The 24,179-nt window shown below is 39.9% G+C and overlaps 1 protein-coding gene across 3 annotated transcripts in view; it reads right to left on the bottom strand.

Annotated features, from left to right (window-relative positions):
- SUCLG2 (succinate-CoA ligase GDP-forming subunit beta) overlaps window positions 1-24,179 on the bottom strand; it is a 333,369-nt gene that overhangs the window by 194,826 nt on the left and 114,364 nt on the right. For all 3 annotated transcript variants that reach the window (XM_058726236.1, XM_058726235.1, XM_058726237.1), the window contains exons 3-5: window positions 6,136-6,235; window positions 4,981-5,071; window positions 489-641 (exon numbers count right to left, since the gene is read on the bottom strand). In XM_058726236.1, the coding sequence (XP_058582219.1) occupies window positions 489-641; window positions 4,981-5,071; window positions 6,136-6,235 (344 nt within the window). The remainder of the gene's footprint in view (window positions 1-488; window positions 642-4,980; window positions 5,072-6,135; window positions 6,236-24,179) is intronic.

Raw genomic sequence — 24,179 nt, 5'->3', positions numbered from 1 at the left:
GGCAAGCTTTAAAGGATTGAAGCACACTGATAGAATCTGGGCCCCTGAAGGATTCCGGTTTACATAAGCTGTACTGAAAGACATCATGGCAGTCTCCAGCTCACATCTGGTGTCCTAGGAGCGGATTTCTGGATCATATACACTGTGCGGTGGGGTGGAGTCAACTGAGGGGAAATGGGAACACCACAGTCCTCTCCCATTGGTTAATTCTTGGGGCGGGGTATGGAAGAAATGAGGAAGGAAGAAAAGGCAGGAAGGAGGAATAAAGGGAGGGAGGGGGAAAGCAAAGAAAAAGACCCTGGATAGGGAATACCTTGGTTCTGCCCAACCTCAGCATAGTGCTCAGTAAGAAAAAGGACTCAAGGTCTTTCATGCCGTAAATCCCAGGAACGAACGTGCTGCTACCAGCCTCAGACTGCACATTAAATCTTTAACAGCTCGTGCAACAATAGTCAATGAACACAGCATAGTCAGGAATACAAACGTACCTTAAAAATAAGCTCTGGATTCAAAGCGGCCACCTCTTCGATGTCAATGCCCCCCTGAGGGCTGCCCACCAGCACGGGGCCATTGCAGGACCGGTCCATCAGAATGGCCAAGTAGGTTTCTCTGGAAATGTCCAAGGCTTCAGCAACCATCACCTACCACATTAGTGGGAAAGTCAAATTAATTCAGCATCAAGCTCATTCCCACTTGGAAATCTATATAAACTTGCTACACAAATCAAACAGCTTCATTTTAGGCTCTTCAAACCCACTGAGTTACCTCCCAGAGATTTGAGAGTTCTGCTTTCATGGTACAGAATGCCCGTTTTCACCTCCTTAATTGATCCTGCTAACTTGCTCAAGTGACAGGTATTTGGTTTGCCTCAAGGAACTTTCCCACTTTAATCTTTTTTTTTTTTTTCTTCTTCTTCCTTGAGAAACCCTGACACTTAAGAAAAACTCCAGGGAAGCAGTTGTTATTTTAATTTGAGACATTAACAGTACATACATATTACCACATTGATTTTTCTCAGATTACACTAGTGGAAAACCAAGTTTGCTGCCCAAGAAAGGATTCTTTTACAGTACATCTGATGCTTTATATGTATATATGCCTCTATCTCATTGATCAAGTATATTGCTAATTCAATTTATGCTTCCTTTTAAATTACAAATATACTATTTGCGTGTTCAAAAATAACGCAAAAGGTACTAGACGTATATAAATGACACAGTGAAAGCAGCCCCCAGCTGCACATATACAGCACTCGGGCCTCAGCAGTTAGGGTGATCAGGAGCCCATATGAAACACTTGTGATCATCAGATAAAGTAGCACCTTTGGGAGGATATGGTCCAGTGTATGCAAGGACTGTGCTTGGGCAAGAGACAAGTGGGATGGAAGGGTTTCATTCTGTTCTCACTGTTTCGGCTGGCTGTCTTGCTCAGTACACAACCACAACAGCTGTGTGCAGCAGGCCTACCAGGAAAAATCACTGCTGACTTCTCTCTTTCCTATACATCTACAAGCATTACCGTAGTGCACATGGAAGCATATTATACGTGCTTGAATGCTTTTCTTTCTTCTTGTTTTTAATATTAATATTACAGCTTGGAAATCTTTCCAACATTCTCTCTCTTCATTGTGACTAGATGGTACTTATATGTCAGTATTTATTTGACCATATCCCTACTGACAGACATTTACGTGGACTTCAATTTTTCTCAAATGCCACTTGAGTGCTTATTTTTGTGTGTATATCTTCACTCATTTGTTTTCATATCCCTATAGTAAGGTACCTAGAAAAAAGATGGCTAGGTTTTAGACTCTTCATATTTAAGATGTTAAGTACTATCAAATTGCCTTAGAGAGAGAAACTGTACCAAATGACACTCCAAATAAAAATGGTAAACGATGCCTTGGATGGGAAAGAAAGAAAGAAAGAAAGAAAAGAAAGAAAGAAAAGAAAGAAAGAAAGAAAGAAAGAAAGAAAGAAAGAAAGAAAGAAAGAAAGAAAGAAAGAAAGAAAGAAAGAAAGAAAGAAAGAAAAGAATATTCATCATCAGTACTACAAGTGAAAATAATGAAAGCATTTACATTGCTTTTCCTAAAAGTAGTCCACTAATAGGTTTCACAAAAGAAAGTCACAGATAAAACAGCATTTCTTGCTAATTACCCAGATGTCATAAAACCACAAATTTTTAAGTCACATGAAATGGGATAAACATGACGACCTAAAATGCTATAAAGAAATGAACTCAAAATTTCTTCTTTTCAAACACTTGTGGAATTTATCACTGGTTAAAAATAAAATGCCTGATAAGAGGCATCATACTGACTCTTTTATCATAAATGGTAACTCATGACTATGTAGGAAATACTTCTTGGCACGTGGTGTTAAGATTTTCATAGAAGCATTCTGTTTTCAAGTTCACTTTCTATCTAATAAGAGCTAGTCTAGAGAACAAGATTTAATGATTTTCAGTAGTTATTCTGAGAAGCAACACAATATTCTAATTTTTTAGGAGACGTGTCATTCAAGAGTCCTATTCTTAATCTTCTAAAATGTTGACAGATGTTCTGTACATTCCATCAAATTTCTATTTGTGAGAGACCAGCTGCTGTCTGAACTGGCTCCTGCTTGGTGTAAATAAAGTATCACTCTTTAAGAAAACATTCCCAGTGAATTCCACAAACACTCTCATCCCACCAGGAACTCAGTTAGACACGTCTCAATAATGTGACTTCATCTGTGACTGACAAAAACAGTATCATCAGCACAGCCTTTTCGTGGAGTCCCCCAGGAAAGAAAGCTTTTTCACTTACTTTACCCTACTGGACCACTGAACCTGGCTGGTTGGTTTGTTTTTGTTTTTGTTTTTAATATGGTGCTGTTGAAACTGTGGATGAGTACCAGTGCACAAACTATTCGCAACAGGACCATGATTAGATAACATTAAAAATATATTCGGTTTCTGAACTTTGCTTGCTACACAGCAGTAAGCTTTGCTGGTACTGAATCGTGAAGAACATAATGAGGAGTGCAGTCTCACCGCCCCTATTATTATTCTAGGGAACACACCTAAAATGCATTGGCACAGACTTAGAAAAAAATATCCAATGTGTATAAATGTACGTATGTGTGTTTAAACAGCTTCTCAGTTAAACTTAGAAATAAAAGTTTCTGGGGGACTTCTACTGATGTCCAAGATATTCATATGTAAAAAAAAATGCATGTTCCTTAAAACCACATATAATATTATTATAGAAATGGGGTAACATACATTTTATACAGAAAAAGGACAGAAATGATATTTCACTGTGGTGAGAATCCAAGAAACTTTTATTTTCTAATTTCTGTATTTCTGTACTACTGGAAGTTTTTATGTGTGTGAATCACTTTTACAAACAGGGAAAAAAAAACCACTACTTAAAAGTAAATCATTCTAGATGTTTCCTAGCAATGACTCAATGTACAGGAATGCACTTATCTTCAGTCTTTCAAAACCTATCTACAAACTAATTTTATGCATTACCACACAGTGCAAATCTGCTTTAGGTATTTTTTACATGCTTTTAAAAAGTATCACAAACTATAATCTAAAAAGAAATATATTCATATAAAACAACGAATTCCTACAAACAAAAAAATACTTATCATGTCCTCTATGGACAAATTTTGAAGAGGTTAACAAAGGCACAGGCTCATAATCAGATTTAAAAGGCAAATACAAGTACTGTGTTGGGCCAAACAAAAATCAAAACAAAACACTTTTGAGTTTTAAATAGTTCTTAACTGTGAGAAGTGGGGGTAAAGGGAAAACAGCATAACCAGTTTCGTCAATATGCTTTCCTAACATTTATGAAAGCTTTATGTTCTCAGAGTGAAAGAGCTAAGGACCACCAGGATTTCCATCTCCCTCTTTGGGACCAAGATAGACCCTGTCATGGTACGCTAAGTAAACCACCCAGCGATTTTTTTTTTTTTTTTTTTGGTCATGTTAACAACTTTCCACACAACTCACCCTGAAAATTAAAAACAGAATGTACTACCTCAGGTTCTCTAGGCATAACACACTGGCAGAACCTGGATATATTTTTAACCTTATCTAATCTGCTCCCCAAAATGCTGGGCCCCCTTTCAGCATTATGACAGGGCCTTTTAACGATCTATGCCTGCCAGGGCTGGGGTTTGTCCTTATAGTCAAACTTATAGAGGCCAAAACTCAGAAGGGTCCTCCTCTTGGTCTCTTGGTGTATTATTTGTTGTAAGTGACTTGAAATTTGAACGAGGGTCCCCGCATTTGTTTTGGCACTGGGTCCTGCAAATCAGGTAGCGAGTTCTGGTGCTTCCATTGATGAGGAGCGTACAGCAAACAAAATGACAGGAGGAGACTTAGGTTCTGGCCTCGACTGCGCCACCCCAATTTTATGCCTGAGGCAGGCCACTTCACACAGGGCTCTAAGTTCTGCAGGTGTGTATGATGTGCAGCCTATATACACTTCAGAACCCCAAAGGACCACTAGTACTCCATAATTCTAGGGATAACGTGGCTTTAAACGCTACTAAACTCAAAGTAAGGTATAGCGACACTTAGAAAAACAACATTACAGGTAACTCTGATACATAATGAAATGGGGTTGTGGAGGAACAGAGAATGTCCTGCACTGAGCAGGAAGAGCTATCAGCAGGAAGAGCTGAGTACGAAGCCCTTTCCAGCTTTAAACAGAATGTTCTGAAAGGCAAAGCAGTTGTTTTGATCACTCACCCGCACCTACATTTACTAAATGCTGATGATGATAAACACTCACACTATCACAGAACCCTTTTTATTTCTCCTCAAAGTCATACCACAACCTAAAGAGATTATAAGAAGTTTAAAAAACAAAATGGCACATGGCCAAAGTGCACTGCTTCATCAGACTGTCAAAAATGAAATGTGATTTTCTTTTCTTGTAACACATACACAGAAAATGACCAAAAGCATTCATATTACCTTGTTAACTTTCACACCTTCTTTTGGAGTTTGTTTTGTTGCTAGATTATACCCAATCATCTGTTTAGCCAGCTGGCCTACAACTTGAGGGCTAGGAGTGAAGGAAAAGGGAAAGAGAAAAAACAAAAACATTGTCTACGGTGAAAATTATTTTAAAGCAGAGTGCATGTTATGTCCTCATGTCCACACTGCACAGGGTCCAGCTCCACCCTCACAGAGTCCACAAGGCTTTCTGCTATGTACTAGGTACCTAGCAAGGTACCAGAGGCTCACTGAGAGCAATATATATGAGGAAGGGAGGAAGGGAGGGAGGGAGGGAGGGAGGGAGGGAGGGAGGGAAGGAAGGAAGGAAGGAAGGAAGGAAGGAAGGAAGGAAGGAAGGAAGGAAGGAAGGAAGGAAGATTGAAAAAAGGGAAGGAAGAAGGAAGGAAAGAAAGGGAATGAGGAAGAGAGGAAGGGAAGGGAAGGGAAGGGAAGGGAAGGGAAGGGAAGGGAAGGGAAGGGAAAGGGAAAGGGGAGATTCTTGCTTCCCTCTGCTATCCTCTCTCCCCAAAATAAGTTACAGTCACAGTAGAAAGACAATACTGAAATGCACAACAGATTTAGATAAGAGCTGAATAACAAAAACTTGACTTGGGTAATGTGAGAAGTATTGGCCAATGAGGGCACAAGGGAAAGGGTATGATTCAAAGTAAATAATGAAAAGGTATGTGACGGAAGAGAGGCACAGGAGCAGTGCTGGCAGACACAAGAGACAGGCCATGATAAGGGAAGGTTCAGACTGTCAGACAGGAGGGACAAGTGAAGCCACTGGTAATGGGGAGCCACTTGCAGGCTCCAGAATAGGCAAGTGACAATATGGCGGCAGCATTTATTTTGTGTTATCATTTTCAACATTTATGATGGATCACTGACTGTCTAGGGCAGACGGAGTGTCAGGTTTTTTACCAATTAGTGAGGAAAAAATCCTTTTATGGGAGAAAGAACACTGGAGCATTGCCAGAGCCCTCCTCTACCTATAATTCATTTCCTCTACTTGCTACCTTCTGCTCCCACCCCATTCCAACCATTTTTCTCAATGCTCCCTTCAATCATGAGTAAGATCTTCCATTAATACTTAGCCAAAAGACAGAGAAGTAACACCTCCAGACTTACTCTTTTGTTAAATGAACGCCTCCTTTCAAACCGCTACTGAAGACACCTTTTCCTCTTCCTCCAGCTAAGATCTGGGCTTTCAAAACAATTTCTTTTGCATCTGAAAAAGAAAACCCAGAGTCAGTAGTGGGTTTTTCTGTTGTTGTTGTTGTTTTGTTTTTGAGCAACAAGGAACGTGGAAATGCACCTAATTTCCAAAAGTGTTTGTAAAAGCTCTATTAAACCAACTTTGAAAATAAAGGCATAAAAAACGTCCAGAAAAAAACCATCAATGCACCTAAATACAAAGTCTTTATCGAGGGCATTAAAATATTTCCTACCAGTTTAATCTAATACTCAACCATCCCAAGAGAAAGCAAGGCATGTGTTCCCCTGCTCTTTTGAGTGTCAAAAGATGCTAAATAAATCCAGGCTGGAGGTATTAATTTTACTGTGTAATGACACTCCCATGTGGCTGAGGCACCAATCTGCCAGTCAGAAGAACTAACTACCTGTCAGCCGGCTGAGATGTCGAAGGGAAGACTGGATTACATAGGGGAGACATTTAAGACAAGATGCAAAGAGAGCAGTTAATAACTGTATTCTTGGAAACCACCAGATTTCTGAGCAGTTGTTCTATATATTGATGGGACTGGATAAGGGAGGAGGAAATGGATTGAACCTGAAAGCAAGCAATATTTCTGAAATGGTGGCAGGGTAACAAAACATCCTGGAGGAAGGTGGCTGTGGAATTTTTGTTTCTCGACATACTCAAGGAACAGGGGCGGGGGGGGGGGGGCAGGTACTGCCTGTTGTTGACCTTTGAGACCTGAGTCATAAACTTCAAACATCTTCATGCGCCTGGCTTGAAAGCTGAATGCATGAAGCAGCCCAGTGACAGAAATAAGGTCTTGAGCAAAGAGGGACACTGCCCTCCCCAACCACAAAAGGAAAAAACAAACAGCCCTCAAATCAAACATGTTTCACAAACCAAATAGTACACATCTTCAGCCACAGCTGGCACCTGCTGTTTGTCGTTCCTCTTTGTCTAACATCAGAAAACTAAGTCAATCTTCTATAAGGCTCTAATAGCCTTCTGGTTTAACACACCAGGTTTAGAATCTGCAGACTGGGTTTCCATCAGGACTCTGTCCCTCATCCAGGTGACGACACCTGGCAAGTTACTAAATGTCTCTGAGACTCCGTTTACCCAACTGTAAAAAATGATGAGGATTGGTTTAAGAATTAGACAATACATGTAAATACTTTATCCCAAGAGCCTGAAACTCATATGATTAATGAAAGGCTACTGCCATGACCATTTAGTTCATTTTAATACCTTTCTATCTTCTAAAGAATCAAAAGGATTATTTCCACTCAGGCAGATGTGGGCGAATAATAATAATAATAAGTTTGCTGGTGGCAGCCACCATTCATGGAAGGTGGAGGGCTCTGTAAGCGTTGGCTGTTTCAGTGATTTCTATTATTGTTCTTCTTACTCAAGACAAGCAGGCAAAGGTTCAAAGAGAAGGAGCCACAGAGGGTTTTGTCATGAACGCAACAAGGAGCTACAAGATTTGACATTATGACAGCACTGGGTAAGACAGCTACTCCAGCTGAGGTAGTCAGATTATGAAAGTTCTTGGTCTTTATTCGTTGGCCTTCCCTTCCCCTAAATTTTCTTAACACTCAGAAAACCAGGCTTCACCTTCTCCCAGAAGCAAGCATGGCTCCTTCTCTGCTGCCCTCGATGTCCTCCTACACCTGTTGCTGCCCTAGATATGAACCATCACAACATCAGTCAAACCCATGTCTTAGGATAAACTGGCTCACATCAACCTGAGTAAAGAGCAAGTTGGGATGACAACTCATTACCAGAAACTCACCAGGAAAGAAACCAAGTAAAACGAATGTATTTCGTATCTTGGCTATTGAGCCTAAGAACAGCAGTAAGAGCGCGGACTGTGGAGTTAAACAGACCTAAAATCTCTCACTCTGCCTATCACTTTCTTTGTAGACCGGAAGAGACTGAGGCTCAGAAAGGGAAAAGTGACATGCCTGTCAGTAAAATGGCTATAATAATCTATAGCGTTAGGGTGAAATATAGTAGGTAAAGTGCTTATCTCAATGCCTGGCACATTAAAAAGAAGTCAAAACATGGTAACTATCATCGCTAATTATTTTTAGCAATTAACCAAAAAAATAAAGGTATATAGGAAGACATTTCCTATTTCTCTTTTGGAGCCATCAAATAGAAAAAATACGGTCTACTCAAATTTTTAATTGTGATCCCTTCAAATTATTTAAAAAGGATAACCAGCATTCCATTGCCATTATCAATTTTCACATGCTTGTCATCCAGAAGAAAGAGATGCTTTTCTCTAGATCTCCAGCAGCAACACCTGAAAGCCAGACAGAATACCTAATTGGGCATCATTAATTGGCACTAGATATGCTTAATTAAATCAGCCTTAGGCATGAACCATCAAGACAAAGAAACAGTTGTAGCCTCAATGAAGTGGTTGTCAATTACATGTGTCACCATTTGACCACGTGTCAAAGGATTCCATGCCACCAAGCTGGTAGACCAAACAACCATTTTGGGCACTGTGAAGCCATACTGGGACAAAGGGCAAAAGACAAAGGAAAAAACTGTATCCCATCTAGGTATGTCTCCTGCAACTTACACCCCAGGCCGAAAATAAGCTCACTAAAATCATCTCTTCTTATTAGATCTCAGATGTTAAATAAGTATAGGGCATCAATAGCCTAAAAGAAAGCAAGTTTGTCTCATCTTGACTGCAACTCACGTGAAGTAATTTAATTTAGTTATTTATTCGGAGGGGAGAAAATTAAGCAGCCAAATCCTACTGAACAGTAGCTATTCTTCTCATCCAGTATTAACCAAGCTGATTCACACAGTCACCGTTTCCATTCTATTTAAAATAAATCTGATTTCGCCAAATATACACATTTTTGGATTGCTTCTGGGTTTTCACGTTACTCTCCTAATCCCAAGCAAAATTACAGAAGAATATCTCAGACATGAAATCCAATGTTTGTCTGCCATAAGATGATTTAACCATACTTTAGGGGTAACAAGCTAAAAAAAGAGATGGAGGGAGAAATAACATCTACTCTAATTGCTTTTGTATGGAAACAGATTACACTTCCGTACTGATAACCATAGTACTGGACTCCAAGGTGGAAAATTCCAGGTATGTATAACTCCAAACTCCTTGTCCTTAACTACTACTCTTATATGCAGCAGCGTAAATGTGCAACGCATTCACTTTATTTTGTTCCCTTTCTGGTTAGTTTCTGATAATGAACAGTGCTCATGACTAGGATTCCTCTTGGTTAGATGGAAACCAGTTTACTATGATTTATATATATTTTAGGAGAAAAAGCACTGTGACATATTTGACAAGCTTATAAATATGTAAGATTCTCAACTACCAAATCTCTTATGAGAACAATATTTATAGCCATTTAGAAAGTACCCCCCCTCAAAAAAACCCCACACCATGGTCTTGTTTGACTCTATTAGCCACTTTAAAATAATACTTTTTCAAATATTTTCCTTTCGTTTCTTACGACAAGTTTCATTCTAATTACAATAACAAAGTTTTATGCTAATTTTTATGGTCCTATGCTGGAAAACAAACATTCTTAGAAGCATTATTAAATATACAAAGAAAAAAATTAAATTCATTAAGAAAAGCATAACCTAAAGAGAATAAATAAGAAATGTTTTCAATTAGACAAGCTTTGTAAAACTGGTTCACTGTGCTTTTTAGAGACAGCATTCTGAAAATACATTTATGCAAAAGAGTGCTTATAAGAAACAGTTCAGAACCATAATGCAAAAGGACCTAGTATATATGTGAAAATGTTTATCAGGAATATCAGTAAGAATGTTATTTTCAGCTATCTATTTAAAATAGTTTAGTGAATTCAACCTTGCTCTCTTCAAAAATATAACAGCTTCCGGGGCATGTGGGTGGCTCAGTCAGTTGAGCGTCCACTCTTGATTTCGGCTCAGGTCATGATTTCATGGGGTTTGTCAGTGGCAGCTCGGAGCTCAGGCACGGGGCTCTGCCCTGACAGGGTGGAGTCTGCTTGGGATTCTCTGTCTCCTTCTCTGTGCCCTTCTTTCCCAAAAATACATAAACATTAACAAAATATATAATAGCTTCCTAAATGCAAATGCAGCAGTATATACCTGGAAACTACTAAGGTAACCATCTATTTCAAGTCAATAACATTGGCTTTCTTGGGGGAACTGTGATTTCCATGGTTCACTGACTGGAGCAAAATTGGAATATCCAGTTTTCAGCACAATTGCATGGCATAATTTCCAGCACGGTGATCACCTTTCATGAGGTTTGATAGGATTCTTAATTGAGAAAGTTACAATGTATTTCAAATTGACCTATTACTGGAAGGCAAGAAGGAGGAAGGTGATGCATGAAAAGAGCTGAAAGATATTACAGAAAGAGGAACCTTTATAAAGGACATACAATTATAGGGTGATAAGTGCCTAAGTGCCAATTTCCCAAAGAAAATGAGTTAACTTCTGTGACTTCATTATGACCCCAGAACCCAAACCTAAAATTGGAGAATTACCTATCTTCGATTATTATAATAGCTGTTGTAGATGGAGTGCTATTTCCTCAAGTTGTAATTAGGTCACTGGGAATGTGACAATATTGCAATGACTCTTTCCATATGCCCAATGTCATCTCTGAAACTAAAACAATTATTTCACCTTTCAACATGTCTGATGTGGGCTTGCCCAGTACTGGAACAGAAAATTTCAAACATGAAAGACGTCAGAATAAACTATTTCATCACTGGTCACATCCATTGATTGAATTAGGATTACAGATACTTGGCTCCCCACCAGACTGCTACCCAAGAAGATTCAAATCACACACACCTGAAATAGTCACTTTTAAAGTAAAAGATGGAACTAGAGCCATCTCTAGGACAAGGGTTTTGTGATACAAATTAGGAAGCTGTTTAGGGAGACATTATTTTACATTAAGAAATCCTTTACTGATAAAGCTTTTATGTAAGTTTTAAATCCTTAAGTTCCTATCAAACACAGTAGTCAATTAATTCCACTTTATCTAAAGTACTTCCTTCATCTGGATAGTGTAGGGGCATGATACTGCCATTTGGAACAGAATGTTGATTATAAAGGAGATAATTATATCATAACACACTTTTGCTTTCAAGTGAATAATTTTAATTTTAGTTCCTATACAAATTCTTAAAGTTTGACATTGTATTTTAAGATTGCCAAACTTAAAAAATATTGTATATTTATTACATTATAGTTTTCATTAAAATCTCTAATGATAAACTAGTCTACTCTTCTGATCTTGTTACTGATGTTATTAATTATTTTCATAACGATTGACACAGACTTTGTTGGTGATAAAATTTTTAAAGCTAGATAAAAATTACTTCAGAAAGGCTCAATTCAGTTGTGATATCTTACTATTTCTATAGCTTAAGACTACTAAAACAATCTTACATTTTGCCTATCAAATTAAAAGATATATATTTCTGTAAGAAACCTTTAGGGCAGAACCTCCTAACATTGATGACAAAAAGACCACATTTATTTAGACACCTGTGTTATCAAAGAATCTCTAACATTATAAGATTGCAACCAGAGGACATGAAACAGATCTCCTGCAAATGAAGCTACCTGGAAAAAAAATGACAACTTTTTAGGAAAAAAACAGTTTCTTCAGAAGAAGAAATTTCCAGATGAAATCTATACTGTGTTTTGTACAGATTACAGGACAAATTTATAATATATATTGATAATAAAGATTTGTGTATAACATCTGCAACTTCAACAGATCCTGAAAACAGCCACAGAAGATTAAAAGCATTTATGAACCCCAATAGCATTTCTACAGTATTGTGTGATGGACTTGAAGTGAAAGAAGGAAAAGGAAAACTAGGTATCAGAAACCATTTTTGGGGCAGCTGGCTGGCTCAGTCTGTGGAGCACATGACTCATGGAGTCATGAGTCTGAGCCCCAAGTTTGATGTAGAGATTACTTAAAATAAAATAAAATAAAATAAAATAAAATAAAATAAAATAAAATAAAATAAAATAAAGAAATCATCTTCTTTCTGATTTTCAAAGCAAAGATGTGTTCAGTCAGGGTTCAATTAGGGAAGCAGAACCACTATGAGTTATGAATAAGGGATTTATCACAGGAACAAAAAGCTGACAAAATTGGGGGAGATGCTGAGAAAGAAAAGGTCTGAAAGTGAGGGCTAGAGATCACAGGGGTCACCAGTGAAAGAAAGCACACCCAGGAGCTGCAGGGTGGATAAAGGCCTCATGACAGGTCTGGGTCAATATTCATCAGCAGGGTCAGAGGATGGGTATGAACAGATAAGAGCAAGGATGAGCGGGACCACCTTGCCAGCATTTCTACAGCTGCCCATCTGTCCATCACAGCATAATGGTTGCATTCCAAATTCTGTGCAAACTTCTCATTTAGCCCACTCTAACCAGGAATTATACAGAAGGGGATTCTGGGAAATGTAGTTCTAGCTTAATCAGGCTTACACAGTAATAATTACCACAGATGGTAGTAACAAGAGGAAGAGACCCCAAGTGTTGCAAACACAGAATTAACACCTCTAAACTTCTTGGGGTGGCTTGAGAACCCCAGGGTTAGAGACCCCCTCTTGCAGCAGCAGACACCTGGAAGCTACCTTTGAATACAGACAAAAAACAAACCTCTTGTGGATCTTTAACCAGCGATGAACAAGAGGAGGGGGAAAGATGGTAATACTGAGAAATGATATAAATATAAACTGATATAATAAAATGAAGGTTTTACTTTCAGAAGCAACAGGAAGGACTATGGAATTTAAAATGTACCATACACATTGCCCACCTACACCTGTATTTACAGAAATATTTCACAGAAATATAACTAGCATTCTGAGATCTCCAACTTTCTTGACTAGAAAGGCTGTCTTCTATTTTGTCTGGGTACACAGATTTCTCCAGGGAGCCTTCCATTTGGTGAGAGATGCCATGTGCTGCTGTCTGGATTCTGCTCTGCTGTCTGCTGTCATTCTGCACCCCGTGGTCACACCACAGCCAGTTCCTCTAGGCTTCTCCCCGGCTACCATCAAGGAGGATCTTTCACCTCCCCGTGAACGCTCAAGGAGAGCAGCTGAGCCCCTAGTGACCCAGCTTTTCCCTTGGCAGGGCAGTCTCTATTCCTGACGCACACTCTCTCTGGGGGAGAATGGTGCAGTCAGGCACCGCCACACCCTAAACCTGTGATGTCTGGGCCTTCTACACTGCCCGGTCACCTCCTTTCCTCACAAAGATCATCTCATACAAGTGGAGCCCCTCCACTCTCTAACAAGCTCTGCTCCCAAGGGACCCTTTCTCTAGGCAGGCCTAATGTATCTGATTTCCTAATCGGGGAGTGCACTCAAAATCCTTCTCAGACCTCTGAGCCCAATGCAAATCACTGGGTACCTGGTTCCATGCTCTGGAAAAAGTCACGGAAAAAGTCATGGTTAAAAAGCATCTTCAACGTTCTCAATTAGGAGGTCCACCTAGCCAGGGCTCACAGAAAATTTGTGGGTAGAGCAATCCCACTTCTGTGAAAATCCACTACAGAAAGAAGGATTTTTCACTGCAGTGTAATTAGAATATTGAAACACTTGACAACAACCAAACTATCACCATGTGGACATTTGGGATTAGAAAAATAAATTTTATATAGTCACATAATGAAACAATACTATACTATAGGTCCATTGACAATGACTAAATATATCTTTATGTGTGAACTTGGGAATAAGCCCACATACACTATACACTCTAAACAGACCTTAATGATTAATATTTTAAAAAAATGAATACTCACATTTGTGACTAGTTATATACTCATAATGAAGTCTAAGTGAACATAATAACTGAACTGTTAACTGAGGTTATCTGAAGGGGCAAGCAGTGGCATCATGGGGGGAACATTACATCTTTTCAGTACTGATTTACATTTTTTTCCCCAATTATCACATGTTGTACTAAAAATAAATAAAAAGAGTTTAAAATGTGAGATAAACACAGGAAGTTGTCCACAGTAGCTTGTCTTGAATATTTCAATGTTCCTCTCTGTATCAGCCTTTATAACTTTATCATATGGGGCAGGGATGTCATATTTGCAGAGGCCTCCAGAAGACATCTTCAGAAAACACGGCTCAACATCTAACAACATGACCCCCTAAAGTGTCATGCAAGAAAAATGACAGTGGCAGGAAAATGTCCTGCCCGTTTTAAACAGCTACTGAGCACCTACTCTGTGGGAATTCAAAGATTTAAAAAAAAAAGTCAGAGTCCACGCCTTCAGCAACTTAAAACTTCCTGGACAGAAGAGATACAAACAAACAATTACTGAAAAATATAAACACTGTAATAAATGTTAAGAACGCAGCGTAGTGAGCAGGGGAAATGGTGCCACATTGAGCGAGGCAGGAGAGAACAGAAGAGCCATAAAGGAGGGCTGATCAATGTCACAAGGAAGAGACTTGTTTTCCAGACAGACAAGGCTGGGAAGAGAAGACCTAAAGGCATCCACAACGGACAAAGGCTACTTTGCTTTTCTGTCTGTATTTGTTTGGCTTCTTGGTTATCTATTTAAATTAGAAATCATTATAGCACCGCCTCAAACAAACCAATAAAGCATGCCAACATTCAGCACTGTAGGTCACTCACATTTGTTATTTCGGATCTTCAGAAAAATCTGTCCATATTAAAGTTTATTTCCCTATATTCAAGAACAGAAAATAAACAGAAAAACACATTTATGGCCTTTGTTAAATTTATTTTGCCCTAACTGCTTTTAAGATCTCCCATAATTTTATCACAGAGGTCTTAAAAAAAAAAACAAAAAAACAAAACCTGAAGCAGGTAAGCTAACTCTCAAACAGGGATCCTATGAAAGCTCCCAGGGGGTCAGTGAGATTCAAACTAAGCCGTTAACAGCAGCAATAATAAAGGATATGTCCACCCCTTCCCACCTGCAAATAAACACATATTCCAGACTTAAAATCTGCTACAATCCAAGTCACAGAATTCTGAACAACGGCTCAGTGGTACTGCCATAAGAAGGAACCCAGAAGGTTTTTCCTTCCCACGGTGGAGTGGTAAAGTGGTTTATGACACACTGGAGTTGAACAGAAGCCAGGAATGACACATGTCAAGAGAGATGGAGGGCCTCAGAACCCCTTGCCCACGACACACACGTCTACTGAGGTCCAGAATAGTTTGTTATGTCGCTTTCAAACTGCATTGAGTTTTAAATTGCAGCGTCTTGCTCTTTTATTGCCTGTCTGGATCCATTCATTGTGCCTGAAATCTCAGTCTATTGCTTGAATGTTAAACACAAAGAAGAGTTTAGGTTGCATCCTGGAGGGTGAAAGCACACAGTTTCCAGGAACTGGGAAGGGTTCATATCGGGCTGACTTGCAAGGATTGTGAAGGCCTGAGAAATACTGTTTCCTTTTATGAGAGCTTTCTTTGGTTTCCTTCCTTTATTCCTCCATCCTTTTCTCTTCCTCCTTTTGTCCCCCTATTCCTTGTGAATATGTCCAAGTTCCTCAAGCGCATGCTCAACTGTATCTGAGGAAACTGACTTCGTCCTGAACAGGTCCATCCGTTCAGTCAGAGAGATCAGCAATGACTTCAAATTCCACCTCCTATCACCTCCTCCTCAGAACCACTCCCCAATAAGGACTTATAACCTTAAATCCCTGTGAATTGGAGTGCTTGATATATTAACCTGTCCTATGCCAGACCTCATAAATCACAAAACCTAGATCTATGTTCTTGGACTGTCTTCTTTTCTGATTATTTCTGAAACATTCAAGCTAAAACAGTCTCTTTGGATAGGACTTTCTCCATCTTTATAAACAAATGCCTGGTTTCACCAAGAATTCATAGCAGAGGGAGCCAGGCCAAGTGTCACAAATAGGAAATTAACAAATTAATAAGCTGCTATTCATTTTACTCCTGGGGAAAAATAATAAGACGTTTGGAGTTGACTTTGGAATTGTAACACCCACAACAACACAGAAAAATACCCAAGAGCTAGCATCCATATCTGGTAAAACTCAAAGAAAATTCTGGCATGTTCTAAGTAGTTTTCCAATGGTATCAATGAAGCAGAGAAAGTGAGTCCTGCTTCATACTTGACGAATCAAGCAGTCCAGTATGAAGATACCCTTGGAAATCCCAGTCATTCCAAGACATCTACTCAGAAGATTGACATTTCATCACTGCAGCTGGAAAGCTAGCATCCAAGTCTACTCCTCCTACCCACTAACAGCTCATTCTCCTCTCAGAATGTGGCCAATATTTGTTCTATATCCCACACTTAACCTCAACACCATAGTTTTTTTTACTGTTTTCCACCCGACTTCAGAGCAGCACAATATCAGACATCCAGCAGTAAACAGCACATCCACAGAACTATCCGAAATTTTCTCCTCCCATCCCCCTACTGCTGTGTATTTAGACCCAGCTGCAGCCTCTTCCAGGTTCCTAACCCTTTCTCGGGGCCTCCCAGCACCAGGTTGGAACAGGCTGTCATAATACATAAATATGATTCGACTCTGGGAAGGGAGGGAGATCCTGACACCTTACAAGAATTTCCCAGGACACAGGTCCTTAGAGCAAAAACAGGCTAAGCCCCCAAATAGTAGATGGCCTAACCTCACACAAAGGGAGTAATTTTTACGATGAACTAAATTAATATCGACTCAGAAATGCCACAGTGTCTAACAGAGCAGATGCCACTTCTCTGAAACGCCTTCTAGTTTAAAGGAGATGCCAGGCCAAGGAGGAGCAACAGAGCCAGGGAAGCGTTCTGTCAAACCGAATGAAGCCACTCTCAGTTTTGCTAATCACATTCCTCACACCTCCACTTGTGTGGAAGTTTCCACTGAAGAACACACACAGCACGATGCAGACAGAATGTGACTGCCTCATTCTCCTGAAAATGGCCAAATGAGAGTGGCACATAGTGGGCCCTCAGCATATGGTGGCACACAGTGCGACATCAGCCTATGGTCATTCATTTATAATCATCACTTCCTTTAATCTGTGAAATCATAACCATAGTAGTTGTTAGGAGCTTACCATGGAATGAGATTTGTGCTAAGTGTACTCATTATCCCTATTCAACAAATAATTCAACTGAGGTTTCGTTAGATGGAGTCACGCAGGTAGCAAGAAGCAGTCAGAATTTTAAGCCAGAAAGGTAATTCTAGAGACTGTGCTTTAACCCCTTCAGATACAGCCTTGTTACTGGGTTTGCCCCCCAAACATTTTATTATGACAATCTCCTATCACATAAAATATTTTAACACCAAGAAGTAAACATCCACATACTGACCACTTGGATTCCTTAACTGCTCACATCTCACTACATTTGCTTTATCACACATCTCTCCATCATCAGAGCCACCTTATCTTTTACCGGCACTTGAAAGTTGCAGACTTTAGTACAGTTACCCTTAAACTCTTCAGCACGCGTGTCAATAGCTAAAGTTTGATATTTGTTTATGGTTCTTTTTGCAGAGACAGAAAATATACATGAAGTGAAATGTCCAAATCTGAAGTGCACCATTCAGTAAATTTTGACAAATGCATATATCTATATGATTCAAATTCCAATCAAGAAATACATTACTACTGCTGAAAACATATTACAAGAGTGTCTTTAGGACAAAATATCTAAATAGAAGCACACTGACAATGGAGATCTTAAGTCTCTTAAGACTTTGCTAACTAATCACAGTAAAATACTGAATTCATACACCTCAGCACAAAGGTCAATGCCTGGCCTATCGTAGACACCCAACAGATCTGCGACTAGTCACGGCTGTGTAAAAAAGGAATCACCTCCTCCTACTACCACCTCCAAATCAGAACCTCGTTTGAAACGTTCCTAATTGAGTGATATGCAAAGTGCTGGTTTCAAAGGGGATTTCTTTTTAACCATGAACATATATAGCTTTTTGAAAACAACTATATTATTACGTGAATTTTTACAACAGTGATGTTTTATAAGCTCAGAGAAAACTACCCATAATAGCTGCACCAAAGGTGTTTCCTTGCCCCACACCGGTGCTGGTATCTTGGTGTGGCTATTCCATTTTGAAAGGAGGGAATTCTCCAGGGATACCTACACCTGAAAAGCCAGGATGATGCTTGGAGCCTTGGTCTGGTGCTTAAGTGATGGAGTGATGAAAATGACAATCTCTAAGCCAAAGTTTTTCTGTACTGCCAATATCAACGTCACTTGCCTAAAGCTTAACATCATGGGACTCCAGACTTTTGATAAGCCTGCAATGTATTTGAAGGAAAACTACCAGAAAGTATTGAGAAGATTAAAAGACAAAACATACCTGTGTCACAAACTAGAGTACATTACCCTTTTGGAAACTTTAGAAAATACAGATATAAATGCCTAAAAATCTGAAATGATAAAAACCCCACATCATCAAAAGGTTATCTATATGGGTTAAAGTTCAAATGATTTTTACTTCTTTATTTTTTTAAGGTTATTTATTTATTTTGAGAGAGAGAGAGAGAAAGTGTGGAGCCCATCTTGGGGCCCAAACCCACAAACCGTGAGATCATGACCTGAGCCGAAACCAAGAGGCAGATGCTCAACCCACTGAGCCACCCAGGTGCCCCATCTTACAACGAGTTCTTATGTCATTTATAATCAGAGAAAAAACTATTTTCAGATAAAAAAAAATGTTTATTTGACCTGGTAAGCACAGTAACGGTATTACTGTCAGATGAGGCCAGGGTAGGGGAAGAAGCGTGCTCTAACCCAAAATTTATAACATTAAATACAACATATATACTGAGGAGAGATTGGGAATAAAATATACCAAGGTATTAACTCTGACTAGAGGGGAGGATTATGGTTAACTTTTTCTTCTTTTTGACTACAAATCTGCTACAGGGAACATGTAGGATTTCTATAAATAGGAGAAAATAAAAGCTATTTTTTAAGTTTTAATTTAAATTCAAGTTAGTTAACATATAATGTAGTATTGGTTTCAGGAGAAGAACCCAGTGATTCATCACTTACATATAATACCCAGTACTCATCCCAACAAGTGCCCTCCTCAATGCCCATCATCCATTTAGCCCATCCCCCGACCCAAAACCCCTCCTGCAACTGTTTGTTCTCTATAGTTGAGAGTCTCTTAGGGTTTGCCTCTGTTTCATCTTTATTTTTCCTTCCCTTCCTCTATGTTCATCTGTTTTGTTTCTTAAGTCCCACATATAATAACAGCTATTTCTGAAATGAGCTTACTATGCATTAGATTTTCTCAGTGCCTAAGATGTACACAGAACACTGCCATTCAGCTATACTGGCCTTACCACACCACTTCACTCCATGTGAGGACTGACTCACGGTGGAGGCTGGGGTAAACACTGCCACTTCTCAACGCTGCAGCTGACGCTCTGGCACAAAGACAGTCACAGCATTGCGGGCCTGGGGGCCACACGTATCTCTGCTTGCCAGAATTAGCTGCATCTGGTCCAGGCAAGTAACAGAAGATTCATCCCGCTGAGACTCAGGACGAGTCACTGTGCCTCAAGTGCCAGGATCCCGAAGGGTGACTAAAGAGGGTGTGGCGCCCTCGGGAGATGCCCTCCAGCACCAACATTCTAAGAGGTACAGGCAGAATCCTTAAATCCTCTAGCGTCTATGTACATAAATGTACCATCCCTCTCAAGCCCCTCCTAACGAAGACAACACACTGGAGGTGATTAGAGTACAATGGATAAGTTCATGGGTCAGAAGTTTTGGATCAGAACTCAGGCTTTGCCCCTTACTAGCCAGCTGGGTGACCTTGACTATAGAACAGAGCCTCAATTTTCTCATCTGTGAGATAACGCTGATAAAATTAGCACTTACCTCACAGAGTTGCTATATGAAGGATAAATTAAGAAAAAGCTGCATGTAAATTATGTAAAATATTTAATACAATACAATGCCTGGCTTAAACTTACTCGTAGCATCCTTACTTGTATTGGCTTTTAATAACACTTACCTCTTATAAATACCAAGTTCATGGCATGTGATATCATAATGATAAATATGCTGTCCACTGGGCAAAACAATTTTCATAATAAACAATAAATCTACTGCTACTGACTTTTGTAAGTATTAAGAACACATTCCGATACCTATGTCTTGTATTGTTTCCAATCATTCAGACAAGATAAATAAAATGTGCTCATGGTTAATGAGAACATACAAGATCATATTAATTCAAAAAGGTCAGATGAGGGCACTTGAGTGGCTTAGACAGTTGAGTGTCCAACTCTTGATTTTGCCTTAGGTCATGATTCTAGGGTGGAGGGATAGAGCCCCAAGTGGGGATCTGCACTGAGAGTGGAGCCTGCTTAGGATTTTCTCTCTCTACCCCCAGCTCGCTCGCTCTCTCTCTCTCTCTCTCTCCAATAAAATTTTAAAAAGAGGCACGTGGGTGGCTCAGTCAGTTGAGTGTCCGTCTGATTTCAGCTCGTGTCATGATCTCACAGTTCATGGGTTCGAGCCCCATATTGGGCTCACTGCCTATCAGCACAAAGCTCAATTCAGATCCTCTGCTCCCATTCTCTCTTCAAAAACAAAATAAAACAAAACAAAAGCGAAAACAAAAGGTCAGATGCCTTCAAGAGCAGCCCAAACTCAATAGACATTTGGCACTGCCCTGCCACCACCGAGAGGCACCACCATTTTGTATGTAAAATAACTATCCCTGGATCCTAGATAGCATTTGCCTGCCACAGACACACACCATGTTTTTGTTTATGTTTGTAACATTTGTTTAGTCCCAAGGTCTTCATGTTCCCTTACTTTTCGCCTGTCTCCCTTTTGATATATCTACGGCTGTTGCCTGGCACGAATGACCCTGGCTGTCCACCACGTTTCCTGGCAGAGAAGGCGTCACTCGACTCCATCTGGAGCTGCTCAACTTCAGGCCTCATTGGCAGGCTGAGGCTTGTACCAGCACAGGCCTCCCTCCCCCAACACCGAGGCTGGGACCACTCCAGTCCTGCGGCAGCCTGCAGAGGAGGGAAAGTGAGCTGGGAAGAAAGCTAGATGCTGGGTTGTCTGGTGTTTCATACAGTGGCACTGGGATACAGGGCTATGCATCCTCCAGTGTCCTCACGATTCTTAATACTGTTACTATGGCAGTTGGGGTTGTCGTTATGTGTTTTAAAGATACTTCATATTCAGCAATGACTTTGTCCCAAGAACTGTTCAAAGGACTTAATACAGCACATCTCATTTAATCTTCACATAAGCCCCCTGCTCTGCAGGTGATACTATTCCTAGAGATCAGGACACTGAAACTCAAAGTCAGTCCCTTGTCTAAGATGACATAGTGTAAATTCGAGCACAGGATGCAGCCAGGGCTGTAGCTCTACCCACACCACCTGAGGATGACTGTCCATTATCCTCAGCCATTCAACACTGTGGGAGTGAAAGAGGTTGGGAAAAAAGGGAGGTGACAGTGGTCAAAGAGAAGGCAAACTACCCACTTTCAAACTGGACCAGAATTCCTGATGATGACTTCCAGGGTAACTGGCTGCCAATTAAAATGGAAAAAAGATAATGGCCCAATAAAAGCATTAATAGGAAAAACCTCCCATTTTGAGCTAGGACAGGCTACACCCACCTGGTAGTTCACAAGGATTAACAGCTTCAAGGACAATTCCTTTTACTACCTACACAATCAAATGTTTTTGTGACTTAACACACCTGATTATCTTGTAATAAAACAAAGCCCCCTCCATTGGTGTATTCTCTCAATACTTTTATTATGCCTGTTAAAAAAGAAAGCAATCCAAACTGATGGGGTACAAAAGTCACAGAGGAATTCTGTGAAGTCAAAGGCAATACCGGCCCCTACCTTCTCGGTGTTACTGTTACTAAAGACAGGAGTGTCTCCAACAGAGGGTGCAAGAGTGTCTGGGGTCTACTGTATAGCATTAGGGTTCCTGGATCTAAATTCAGGTTCAACAATTCTACTTAGCTGTGTAAAAACTTAAAAGTCAACCTCTCTAAACCTCCATTTTTTTTCCACCTGTAAAATGAAGACGACAATAGTAAATACTCACAAGTTATTGGGAGAATCCAAGGATGTGATCTACATATAGACTTTACACAATGCCTGGCAATGTAGCAGATAACCAAAGAATGTGAACTACTGTAGGCTTTATGTCTTAAATCCTCTCTTTTCTTCCCAAACAATCCCTAAACAATCCATCAGCCTTCATATTTTCCTCTAACAAATGCCACTATTGTTTGAGCCCCTACTAAGGGACAGGCAAGGTACTGGGTAGTTTATGTCTAATCCTCTCAACAATCCCATAATTTAGAAATTATTGTCATCAGGGGTGCCTGGGTGGCTCAGTTGGTTGAGCTGTGACTTCGGCTCATGTCATGATCTCGCAGTTCTTGAGTTCGAGCCCCATATCAGACTCACTGCTGTCAGCGCAGAGCCTGCTTCAGATCCTCTGTCCCCCTCTCTCTCTGCCCTTCTCCTGCTCATTCTCTCTCTCTCTCTCTCTCAAAAATAAAATAAGTAAACATTAAATAAAGAAATTATTGTCCCCAGCATATAGTTAAAACACGAGAGTTCAAAAGGCAACAAGTGACTTGAGATGTGTGACATCCGGCCAATGCTTTTTCTATTACACCTTCCAAGCCAACCAGGAGGGGTATGTGAATGTTATCTTGCCACCCAGGGCTTGCTGAGGGCTGACAGTTCCCACAACCTCACAGCCCAGGTGGTCTCACCAGCAATCTGCTTTGGTGACCAGCCTGGCATTAGGGTCGACCAGCACTGCTTGTCCACTGCAGATTTGTGATTACAGACAACACAGCAGAGGAGTGATCACTGAGTCGCTGTGTTTGGGAGAGGTAGGGGTCCTTTGCTGCAAGGAAGAGCTCACATACTGTTTTAAATAAAATATTTAGTTTAGTAAAGTGACAAATATTTAAAAATACATTTTTCCCATAAGCCTTTGAGTTCAACTTGAAATTCATATCATTCTACTTGTCAGTTTAAAATTTTAACATTCATTTAAAAACTCAAGTTGGACACACTAAAATCCTCCTCGGCAATCAGCATCATTTGCAAATTTAATTTTTCTTAAACATTTTAAACTGAATTTCCAAACTAAATATATCCATTTTCTTTTCTTAAGCACATCCATGGTCTGACCTCTCAAGAAAAACCTTCCCTAATAATAAATTGGACTAGTAGTTCCCAAGTTAAAATAAAAGAGTGAACTTTGAAAGCATTACATCCCTGTTTATAATCTTTGTCAAAAACCTTATCTTTCCGTATAAAATTTACAACAGAAATGTCAATCACACAATTAAATATATAAAGTAGAATCAATCTGTACCCTGTTACTGTAACATGTCAAGTTCTCTTAAACATTACAAACACATCAACTAAAAAATATATGCACGTAATTAATAATTCATTAGGATTCATCATATGGGTTTCGGAAACTTCATCCTATATTTACTAATCCCAGAATCATCACAGTCCCTCAATACATCACTTCCACTTCAAGGTCAAACTGGCTACTACCGGCCATAACCAAATCACAAGTCTGTAACTAGCTGTAGGAAGACCGGGAAATGCACTCTTTCCTTTATGCAGCCATATACACTTAGTGAAAAAGTGAGGAGGCCCTAGAACCTGAGAAGAAGGGGTGCTCAGGAGACAAAGCGGAAGGCTCAGGAAGGTACTTGCAGCGTGCCTGCTGGAGCCCAATACATAGTTACTGAGGGAAGGAGGGAGGAGCCTCACATATGCACATCAATATCATCTCTGACAGCACCCCAAAACTGAAGAGGTTGGGGTGTGTGTGGTGCACAGACAGCACAATTGGGAAATCGGTCACATTGATAGGTTATAGTAAACTGATTCAGGCAATAGCTATA

Source organism: Neofelis nebulosa, chromosome 4 (assembly GCF_028018385.1).
Source record: "Neofelis nebulosa isolate mNeoNeb1 chromosome 4, mNeoNeb1.pri, whole genome shotgun sequence".
Classification (NCBI taxonomy): domain Eukaryota; kingdom Metazoa; phylum Chordata; class Mammalia; order Carnivora; family Felidae; genus Neofelis; species Neofelis nebulosa.
The sequence above is the reverse complement of the archived record's forward strand: the minus strand, read 5'-3'. Positions and strand labels throughout refer to the sequence as shown.